At 34.7% G+C, this 11984-nt stretch overlaps 1 protein-coding gene across 1 annotated transcript in view; it reads right to left on the reverse strand.

Moving 5' to 3' along the window:
• Window positions 1-2617: 2617 nt before the first annotated feature.
• The window catches only part of LOC108375459 (uncharacterized), a 19087-nt gene continuing 9720 nt past the window's right edge, over window positions 2618-11984 (reverse strand). Inside the window, 2 exon segments of the mRNA XM_017631592.1 lie at window positions 2618-4716; window positions 5052-7715. Coding sequence (XP_017487081.1) covers window positions 4010-4716; window positions 5052-7715 — 3371 coding nt within the window. The 3' untranslated portion in view covers window positions 2618-4009.

Genomic DNA, 11984 nt, shown 5'->3' on the forward strand with positions numbered 1-11984 from the left:
AACACTTGAAAGCAAAAAATACCCCTTTTTATAAAGAAAAATATTAAAAAAAAAAAATTACTAACCGATTTTTAAAAAATTGGTATCGTTGTAAAGGCTACCAGAAAACTTACACTTTCTTAAACACAAAAATTTCGTTGTATATAATAATAATATATATTTAAAACATTTTTTCCCTCTATATAAACTCTTGCCCCCCTAGATGAAAGGCTGGCTACGCCCTTGTACACAAAATAATTAAAGTATTTAAATCGTAGGTATATCCTACGGTCAGTTTGTTCTTTTATGATTCAAATATCTTTATTTATGTATATTGTAACTATCAATATCTTATTAAGAGAAGTGTAAAATTTTTTTATCTAAAACTAATTAGTCCTTGACATATATTTTTTTCAAAAATAAATATTGGAAGTTTCCAAGGATATTCAAGGATAAAGTTTTAAAAGGACATTTTCAATACTTATTCGTCCTGGTGCACCCAAAAATTAACTTTTTTTTCTATTCTACAGAATTTTTCCTTTTAATTGATACCCATATTGTTATTCTACAATGCACCGAATCTTTAGAATATTTTTTTTTATTCAATCTTATTCTAAATATTTCAGTCTCTTTAAAAAAAAATCCTGACGTCAGAGCGAAACACTAAAAACGCAGTTTTACTATATTTGGCCCCAGTTTTGTGAATATATTGATTTTTTCGTGTGTTAAATTGACTGTCGCACGGTGTAATCCCATGGCCCAAAACTATACAGGATTCCCAACATCGCGGTACAAACACTTCGCGGTGGCGAACGCGAGTGTTAGCTCAACCAGCCACCGGCGGAGCGCCCTGCAATTGCTGTTGATAGAGAGTGAGAAGCAACGACAACGTCACCGTCAAGAATGATAGAATACAAGATTGCGCCAATCGAGCTGAGAGCAACTGGGTGTGACTTCACATTATTTTTAGAATGAGAGTCTAAAGAATAATTTTGAAGAAGAGGAAGAAGCGAACAAGTGGTGCGAAATAGTGATGTTAAACTATGTGGAATCGTCACCGTCATGCGTACGATGTAGCGAAACAAAGGTGGTGCCTTCCGCGGACTCTCTCTCTCTTTCTCGGTTTGACAGCATCCACCCTTTCGCTGACGTCACATTATTATTTTTGAGCACTAGTGATGAATACTAAATATTTATATTGTACCTATTTGACGAAAAGTTGTACCTAAAAGTAGATACACGTACCTAAACAGTAAACATGTACTTTTATGTGCATATATTTTTGTCACTTGGTGGACTACATCTTCCATCTGTACCATAACAACTTTTTGGCTTACATGAAACAATATTTTACTCCGTTCCAAATGTACCTAAAATAATGTGATTGTACCGAATGTACGTTCAAATTTAAGAAGCTGAAGAGTAGGTACAATTCTTCCTAGTTTTACATCACTATTTCGCACAACTTGTTCGCTTCCTCCTCTCCTTCTTCAAAATTATTCTTTACACTCTCATTCTAAAAATAATGTGGCATCACAACCAGTTGCTCTCAGCTCGATTGGCGCAATCTTGTATTCTACCATTCTTGCGTCATTCGGTGGTGCGTTAACGTTAACACGAGAATCCCATAAGATATGTAATTCGTGTCACGGTGTACGGTTTTACGTCGGTAGCTGGTTGAGCTATGTTTTAGAAAGCCTTAACAGTACTCAGAAGAAACCTCACATACGCGGTTTTGCATTTTGTTGATACGCGGTTTTGTACTTTAAACGACGATATATATAAGTGCATACAATTTTAAAACGAAAGTGACTTCTAATGCGAAACGGGTGCCGTTTATCGTATTCTGTCTCCCTGTGATAGAAAAACAAAGATGTAACGTAATTCTTAACAGCATGCAACATTTGATGCTTTACATATCGTCGCTACCATGTCAAACTATCGAATATGAAAATGGGTACTTTTCACGATAGCAAAAAAACGGTTGTAAAAATTGTTGTGGGATTCGACACTTTGTTAAAGCCAGTATCATCTGCTTCTAAGAAGACTCGAAATTTGACGATTTGGCAACTTGCCAAACATTCTAAACGCGTGCGCAATTGAAAAAGCATTTTTGAACGTTCGTAGTTTGACATGTACCGACGATATACATAAGTTTATGAAACTTAACAGTTGGGGCATGGGAAAACAGTTGAAACTAATTTTCGGTACTTCACTTACAACAGAATTCACGATATGAAGAACTTGGAGCATTTTTTACGTTCTTTGGCAAATTACGCTCTGTTAGCCATAACTTTTACCTTGAAATCAAGACGCCTACACCATTTTAGGAATCAAATTATATTTTAAATTGCATTGTCATCGTGATTGTAACCAATGCTCAAAGTTTCAAGCCTCAAGATCGATTAGAAATTTCCGCGGGATGAGCAAGTTAAATAAAAGCGTGTAATATAAACATAAGGTGTAATATAGTACTCGTAGTATCTGTATACATATGTGTGAAATAAGTAATCTTTGCCCAACTTTGTTCTTTAAAAGCGAACCACCGTCATACAACGGTTTCCGATTACTGTTCTATACCACAATTATCAAAAAGGGGTACGTCGGTTTGCAACGTGAAACGTGAAAAAAGACGGAGTTGGTTATTAACTTAAACCTTTATTTTATATGATTTAATAAAGCCAGTTTAATATTACAATGAATAAGATAATCTATTTACAACTTTTATACGTTCACATTGTATGTATATCCTAAAAATTCATCATTTTAATAACCCTTTGCCATTTGATTTTAAGACATAAAAAACCGAAATTAAATATTACGTTATTGTAAATATACATAGTACTACTGTTGGGTATAAAACTATTGCAGAGTAACTAAGAAAACTTCCATACATAATTGAACACAAACTATAAGACATTTACTAATAATAAATACTTTTTATAAATCTTCCATTTTTGGCCGCGGTTATAGACTGTATTAACATAATAAATTATAATTTTCTGTTAATACCAATTTAGAGGTATAAGGGGATGCTTTTTTATTTTGTTGTTGTTTTTCAATAGGCAAATAAAATTATGTAAAAATATGTCTCTTCTGATTCGTGCTCGGTTTATGATTCATCGCGATTCTTGGAAATGGGGAGTTATAAAATAAGTTTTGACAATGTTTTCATGAAATCTGTTATGTAATTAAACTTTCATGCAATAGAATTATTGTTTATGCATACGTAGTGCTGACACTTACATACATATCGTCGCCTGGATAAAAGGTTGTCGTAAGTGGTTTTATCAGTTTTTAGATACCTCTCTAAGTTTCCGTGATATTGACAAAAATTCTATCGATAATTTAGTACAAATTGAGTTAATAATGCAGTCATGCTAAATTAATAAAGATCTTTAAAATGGCGTCACCTATATTTGGATATCTCATTTAGTTTCCGAGAAATTGGGTAAAAAGTATAGTTAAATTTGTAAAAAAATGTATCTCATTTCGTCGCATGTTGTTGTTGTTGTTGTTCGCATGTCATACGAAGTGGTTGAAAAATTGTTGACAAATGTAGCATACAACAAAATTTTACTAAAGAAAATCCTTCATAAATTGAAAAATAATTAACAATAAACAATAAAAATAAAATAATTTAAAAATTTCGTGAAGTAGTAACATTCTCTGGGACTTTGAAAACAATCTTTAAGGAACTGCATTCCAAACTTCAGTTGGCATTTCCCAAAACCTGCCGAAAGCAACATACGACAATCTTTAATCCAGGCGACGATGTGTACATACATACATACATATTATATGTATGTACATATGTATGTACAAATGCTGGCGCGTTTGTGTTATTCAAATCGTAAAATTATATGTACAATTAAGTCAATCTTGTTTTTGCTAAACCATTCTTTGATACTTTTTCATCGGCACCTGTCATTAAAATTCTATCACTATTTCTTTTGCCAGTGTAGTATACAATATATAAATAGTATACAATCATTACACAAAAGACACACAGCAAACAGAAAGCTAAATCTTATCTCTTACGGCGCTTGCTTTTCTTCTTTGGCGCACATGACGGTGTGACTAAGCTGACGTTGGTTGAAACTGTTTGAGTTTGTGATGCACCTACTCCGTGGACAGATAGTTCTTGGTCGGAGGCGATTCGGCGGCTTTCTGTTTCCATATTACTTTCTTCAGCAGAAGATGTAGACGACGAGGTAGCAGCATCAATCGCAGCCATAAGATTTATTTTATGTTCGATTCTCTTGGTCTTCTGTTTCATGGGCGCATGGGTGTTTGCTGGGGTCAAGGGCAAAATGAAAATGTTGTCGTCTGAAGTGGTGGCTGGTATGGGGCCTTCGCTATCCGTCGTGGTAGTTGTGGAATTGGCTAGTGGCGAAGCAGTCGCATTTTGTGCTAATTCTAAAACAGTTATATTTTTAATTTTTCCTGGCACATCCTTGTTTTCTAGTTTAGATGGCATTGAACAGGGCACATCCCTTCTTACTCCTGCAAGTGTTTCTAAGTGAGAATCTGTCATGCCAATTAATGGGCGTAACTCTTCATCATCGTCGCGAGTTACAGACTCTTCTTCCTGCTGCTGCTTTATCTCCATTTGTTGTCGCTTCCGCCGTTGCTTTTTACTCATTTTTTTCTCTTCGATTACAATAATTTCTTCTGATGCAGAAGAATTTTCAGAGCTGGAAGATTTTTCATTAGTCGTAGCTGTGTTGGTTGTATTTGTTTCTTGAGAACTTTGTTCCAAACTCAAGTATTGNCTTTTCCTGACACATCCTTGTTTTCTAGTTTAGATGGCATTGAACAGGGCACATCCCTTCTTACTCCTGCAAGTGTTTCTAAGTGAGAATCTGTCATGCCAATTAATGGGCGTAACTCTTCATCATCGTCGCGAGTTACAGACTCTTCTTCCTGCTGCTGCTTTATCTCCATTTGTTGTCGCTTCCGCCGTTGCTTTTTACTCATTTTTTTCTCTTCGATTACAATAATTTCTTCTGATGCAGAAGAATTTTCTGAGCTGGAAGATTTTTCATTAGTCGTAGCTGTGTTGGTTGTATTTGTTTCTTGAGAACTTTGTTCCAAACTCAAGTATTGTTCCTCATTCTCGTGCAGCAACTTATACTCCGTTACTGTTGGGTCTCCACCACTTGGATTAGAGGTTATGGGACATTCTGTCGGCAATTTATCTTCATCACCTTCATAGTGCAGAGATCCGCATAAAGCGAAAATTAAATTTTGATGATTGATTCCACTGAGCGTAGATGTTGATGCCATCTTCCGATCGCTCTTTGGATGTTCTTGCAAAGGACTGTCAAAATTAATCAAGCTCAATTGCTCTGCCAAATTATCTTTGACCTTTGTAAGAGGCTTAGATTCTTTATGTTTTAAAATTGTTGTATATGGAGACATTTCTAGTGGCTCCAAAACTGGTAATGGAGGCAAAGATTCTAGTGGTTGTAACGCAGAAAACGATTCAAAATTTGAAGAGCACTTGGTCCCACTCTTACTACCGGCGCCTTCGCTTTTCTCCGTTGAGCTCTCCTTATTTTTAACAAGCTTTTTAGTTTTACCGACAGCTCCTAAGGTTGGGTAGTTATCAATATGAGTGTCGGGGTGTGTTTTCGCGGTCTGAACAGTATTTAAAGTTTTCCAAACCGGATTCATTACTAAGGGCGGTTGTGAACCGGGATTAGTTTTCGATTTTGGCTCCAACAGTGGGCATACCTCATTTTCCTCCTTATAGACAACTGTACTGACTTCTTGTTCGAACGGTATTTTATTGTTTTTGCCAACTCCGTCGACAGAATCCTTTGTAACATAGTTTTTACTAGTTATCGGCAAAGTTTCAGCTGCACAAGTAGGTACAGCGACACTTACGACTATATTATCGCATTCTTGTGGCGTGTTTGCAGATTTTTTTGATTCTTTTTGTTCTTTCGTTGGCGTTTTTTTAGGTGAGCTAACAACTACTGGTGTTAATTTTGAATCACTATTTTTGTGCTTGCTTAGTTTATTGCTTACATCTTTCAAAGTTTTGTTTTCAGTGCATTTGGGTTTTGATTGTTTATTCTGTTGTATTGCTTCAGTAGTATCTATAACTTTAACAGTATATAAGCTATCACTTTCAGAGTGCTCTTCGTTTTGCTTGGGTGCTGCTTTCGGGGTTAATGATGCTGGTATGGTATTTTTCCGCAAATCGTGCGTGGCACAGCTTTGTGCAATTTTACTAGGTTCTTCACTTTCAAATTTCTCCTTAGACGTTACATCTGCCAACCTTTCCGGTTTCAAATCTGATTTATCACCTACTTTGGCGGCCATTTCAAAGTTTTTCGATAAGTCTTTTTTATCTAAAAGATTGTTTGATTTATTTGTGCTTTTGATATCGCCTTCGGTTTCCGTAACGTTGGCCTCTTGAAGCGGCGTGTCAATGGACACGTGTGATTTCGAAGCTATACTTAATTTTGTATGCTGATCTTCCGAGTCTGATATCTCAGCGAGCACCAATGATTTTGGTAGTATTAAACATTGGGCAGACTCTTTGATTTTTTCTTCATGATCATCAGATGAAAAATTATATTTCAACGACAATTCCTCGTTCCTTTCTGTCTGTTTAAACTTTTCTGTTTCAAGCTTTTTGGATTCATTCCCTTTTTTATCCGTTTTTTTAGCTTCATTCGATTTTAAACCCTTGCACGGGGTTTTAGGAGATTCTTCTATTGATTGCTCTTTCCTTAGACCTTTAACATCTGATAAAGTTGGTTGCCTTCGATTCTTTACTACAGGTAAAGGTGTCATTCTCTTGAATTCTATTACTTCGTCTTCCAATGATGACATACTTGTGACGCCTTTTTTTGTTTCATAATCATTGACTTTATTATTATTTACATTGTCTGCACGATTGCATTCAACATTATCATTATCTTGATTAATTTTCTCGTTTTTACCTTCCATACAGTTATATTTGGTAATTGGCGCTGCTGTCGGCGTTTGTTTGTAGTCAAATTTTTCTTTTTGCTGTTTTTGTTTTTTATCACTTTCGTTGGTTATATCGCTGCCGATTGATTTCCTATTTTCCATCGAAAGGTCTTTTGCTTTCTTCAAATTTTGCGTCTTAATCTTCGCACTCTTTTCAATTTTTTCCCTTTTACTAAGTTCTGCATCAACTTCTTTTGCTATAACTGGGACAACAAGTTTATTTCTGATTAACTCTGGTGGTTTGCAAAATTCTTTATTCTCTCGCGCAGCCTCTTCTTCTGCCTTTCGATCCTTGTCATCGCAAAATATGGCCACCACGGGGCGAAACAAAGACTCATCACAGTTCTCATGTATAATGCATTCTTCGGCAGCTAATTGTGACACCACTTCATCAAGAATGTCCTTTTTAACCTCAGTCGAAATACCTGAAATCACAGTTGTTACAGTTCCCAGAGGGTTAACCACTTTTTCTACAGAAGCTGTGGAAATTTTTGGAATTTCTGTTTGCTTCTTTAATGGATTTGAAAACAACCGAGTCGTCTTAGTTTTGTCAGAATCGACATCAGGAACTAAGTCCCAAAGACTTTTTGTAGCAAGTGATTCTGATGTCATGGCGGGAGAAGAAGAGGGATATAAACACATCGCTTTCGGGCTGAAATCTGAATCATCATCACCAATATCGGGATCTGCACGGGCATCATAGAAGGAAACACTATCAGACGGAGCGACCTCAGAGGCTAATCGACCTTCAATAGAAAGACAAAGGAAGAGAAGAAAAACAAAACATGTTGTGAGAAAGAAGCATTAACAAAAAGCCAAAGGCATTTTTCTTTGTAAATTAATATTCGCGGTGCTGTGGTGTGGTGTTTACATATGAACACATTTTTATAGCCAATCATATTTTTATTTGCGCAATATGGTCTTGATAATTATTTTTAATGTATGAACAAAAATTAATGTGTAGCAAAAATCGAATTGGGTGCAGTCGGAGCGGGAGTGAGAGATATTCATTAACGCAAATGAATGCATTGCAAAGCAGCAAAACCTCAACAAAATCATTTTCCTCCATACTCCAGTATAGAAATAAGCAAAGTTTTTTTTGTATGTAGATTTAAATGGTAGATGCGTGCAGCACGAGCCCCTAAGGAATGCATAGAAGAAAAATGCAAAAGCCTCAATCTAACGGTACGCGCTTAGGGATAAATAAAATACAAAAAAAAAAACAAAAATAACATCTCCAGTGTAAAACTACGGTCAGGGGTAATGTATTCATCTAAACGCATAAATGCCTCGTAACCAAGTAAACCACGTAAACTTACTGAATTTTGTATGGAAAATCGGTTTATTTACGAGGTTTGCGTTACTACGAGGCGTAATCGGCCAACTCTAAAACATTCTTAAAATGTTCCAAACAAAAAAGCTACATTCTAAACTGCGCCTATAAATTTTATAGTTATCTAAATCATATGATGTCCCTTGTGCTTAACTGTCGGTTATTTGTATTTGTATGCACCCAACGTGTTTTCCTGCCTTAGTGATGATAAAACTCCTACCTTTGGAATTTTATTGAGATAGGGTGTATCTCAGAATGCGGTTCAAAAACGCCCTATCTCAAACGAAAATGTGCTGAGGTAGGGCGTTTTTGAATCGACAGCTAAGATAAGTCGTTTTTGAAAAGTTTTCTGAGATAGGACGTTTTCGAAATAGCTGCCGAGATAGGTCGATCTTCAACTCAGGTGTCGATTCCGTTCTAATATCTTTAAAAGTAATTTTCTTAATTTCAATTCATTTTAATTTATTTCGTTTGGGTTTCTACTCAAATTATTTTATTTATAGTGAATTTATTTTTTGGTTTAATTTTGTTTAAATCACTATCGCTAATTTTGATCCCAACAATTTTTAAAGCATGGTGGTTCATACATATTTTTATAACCCAGGCCAACACAATTTAACTGTTTTTGGAAGCAGAAACATTAAATACATTTAAAAAGAATTTTGGGGCGCTGAACCCGAATCAAATCGTCGAAAACATAGTTCAGGTCATGTACTGGGTGGCGACGAATAACTGTTATCCAGGTTTTTTTTGAAAAATACAACGGTCCTTTATAGATTTTACGAAAAAAAATTTTATCGACTATTTTCCATACATTTTAATTTAATTTTATTAATTACGTTGTAACCTTTATATGGGTTCACCAGCGGCAAACACTTTGAGAGAAAAGTGGAAGCGGCACGCAAGTCTTCGTCGGTTAATTTATTCCATATCATCTGTTAGAGCTGGATAGTCGATAGTCACAACCATCGATAGTATCGATACTATCGAAAATGTCGACACTGTCGATAGTTTTGATTAAAAAATTCAAAAAATTAAACACAACAACTTTTATTGAAAATGGGATCAGAATTGCGAAAATATGTCGATATTTTTGTTAAGGATCAAAGTTTTATCAACGCTTTTTGGCTTCAAGCTGCATCTGCGCTCTGAAATATGTATGTTACTGAATAATATATGTATGAGTGAAAACTGTCAATAGTGATTACAAAACCATCGATGTTTACGATAGTCAAAAACCATCGATACTATCGATGAGGTAGTGTCATCGAAATTTTCCAGCTCTATCTTCTGTAACTATAGGCTAATTTCCTCTGAGTCCTTTATACTCCCCCTTTCGTCCAACATAAGGCCTCATACTCAGAAATCGAATAGACTCAGAACTGATGACTAAGACGGCAATTCATTCGATCAATCCTATACACTTTTCCTTTTTTGTCTTTTTTTTATGCAAAGTCTAAGATAAAATACATCTGAAAAAGAATTGCGTGTCGCAAGTTTACACTGCTGCCAAATACAAGTAAGAAATTAAATTTTAAAACTAATTAACAAAATTAAACTACAATATGTACAAAATTAACGATAAAATACTTGTTTCTCAAATTCTATAAAGGACCCTTTTATTTTTCAAAAAAAAAATAATAAAAAATTTGTGCGACAGTTATTATTTTACACCCTGTACACAAACTCACACAAACCTTTTCATTTTCAATCTCAAGCAACAATAATTTTGAACAATTTCATTTTGTTATTTTCAATTTTATATGATTTTAAAATGCTGGCAAACTTAAAAAAAAATTCATGAGGGAATGGTTCTACCAAGGCGAATTTATATAAGGTGGTGTTGTTTCATCAGCTGTGAGTAGCGTTTGATTGTCAAAATTTTGAATTTCGTTAGTGGATGAGTGAAAAAGTGAGAGTGTTTGCATTTTCTGTCGCCCTTTTTCATTCGGGGAAGAATAGCAAAAATTTGACAATGGCCCGCTAAAAGCAAAAACAAAATACAAGTAATTGTTGTATTTGTTCAATCAATACCACCTTATATGTATTCGCCTTGGGTTCTACTTTACTATGTTTTTATCAGGCTTATTCCTGGTTTCACCAATTTTAAAACCAATTTAAAAATTGGATATTTTCCTTACAAAATTGTTTTATTCTAAATTTTAACAGTCTGATAAATTTAAAATTGATTGGGGAAACCGGGCATTACTCTTTGAAATGCCGTTAAATTTGCTCAAATATATCGAATATTCGGTAATTCATAAATATTAAATTTTTAAAATGCGATCTCTGCGAAAGAAAAATATATTTGGCCAAACTCGACATTCGTAAGAGAGATACTTTGACTATTTCTCTGCGAAAAAATTTACTTGCGATGCTACATAACCTCAAATAGGTCAATGAACTGACGTGATAGAGCAATTCTATGGCCAGATTCGAATTTAGCACATCAAATATATGTTAGTGTTTCTGCTTCTTGACGCTTGTTGGCCTGTGTAATTACATAGATTAAAAAAAATTAATTGTTGGCATTGTTATTGTTATGTTTATGAATGTTTATTTAATTTAAGTAGGCTTCAGGACCCGGATTTTCCTATATAGATGTTTTCCGAACAAGTGCGTACAGTTGTTGTCCGTTGCAAAACAAAAAACTTTAGAAAACTTGTTGACTCGGCTCTAGGCAATCAGCTATGTATACTACCGCTATTATACAATACATATGTATGCATGTATATATTTTTTTAACATTTTTTTTTAGCAACCTCACTGCATATACCCAATATAGTATGATTGTGTCACTAACTCGAATACCTGCCTTTGGCTTTTTATCTGATTCTCTCTTTCGGTGTTTTACAAAACGGGTATTCTTCAATTCAAAATGTGGAAAGCGTATCATGGCGTGGCAATATTACAATTAGAGCAGCATTTAAACAGGAAAGGGGCTTGCAGCAGGAGCAGAATCCCAAGACATTGCTGAGGAAGCTGATGTCTTTCAAGTAAAAATAATTATCGCTGTTTACATACAATACACACAAACATACATATGTAGTATGTAAAATTGTTATAACGCAGCCGACTTAATTTAAAATGTCAGTAAAATAATACATGCATGAAATATAGTAGTACATATGTATGTATGTATATGAACTCTCAAACATAAAGCAATAGGCAATTGGATTTATACTATCTCCTTACGGGGCATTCCATTGTGACTGGAGAACATTTGACTCCTAAATTTTATCCACTGTGAATTATAACTACATACATATCGTCGTTTAAAGTACAAAGCCGCGTATCGTCATTCTTAAAAAAAAAAAACGCGTAACTGACATTCACACAAGCTCTTGGCTCAGTCCTTACCCATTCGCTCTGAAATATACTAGTCAGAAATGCAATTGCTTTATAAAAAAGTAATTTTTAGGCTTAAAACAAAACCGATTTCATTCTCATATAAAAATTTAAGATTAATTTAATTTCTTTATGATCCAATCATCGCATTTAAACCAAATTAGTATGGGTCCAAAAAAATTACAGAAATCGGTTAACGTTGTCCAAAAAGTTATGCGCGGTAACATACATAAAAAACCAAATATTCCGACGAGCTGATAACCTTCTCCTTCTTGCGAAGTCGGTTAAAAAAGAGAACCATTTTGAAATATGAGTGTTTTTACTCTCTAGAAAA

The sequence above is a fragment of the Rhagoletis zephyria genome, unplaced genomic scaffold, assembly GCF_001687245.7.
Source record: "Rhagoletis zephyria isolate East Lansing unplaced genomic scaffold, Rhagoletis_zephyria_1.1 Rzeph_scaffold_08977, whole genome shotgun sequence".
Classification (NCBI taxonomy): Eukaryota; Metazoa; Arthropoda; class Insecta; order Diptera; family Tephritidae; genus Rhagoletis; species Rhagoletis zephyria.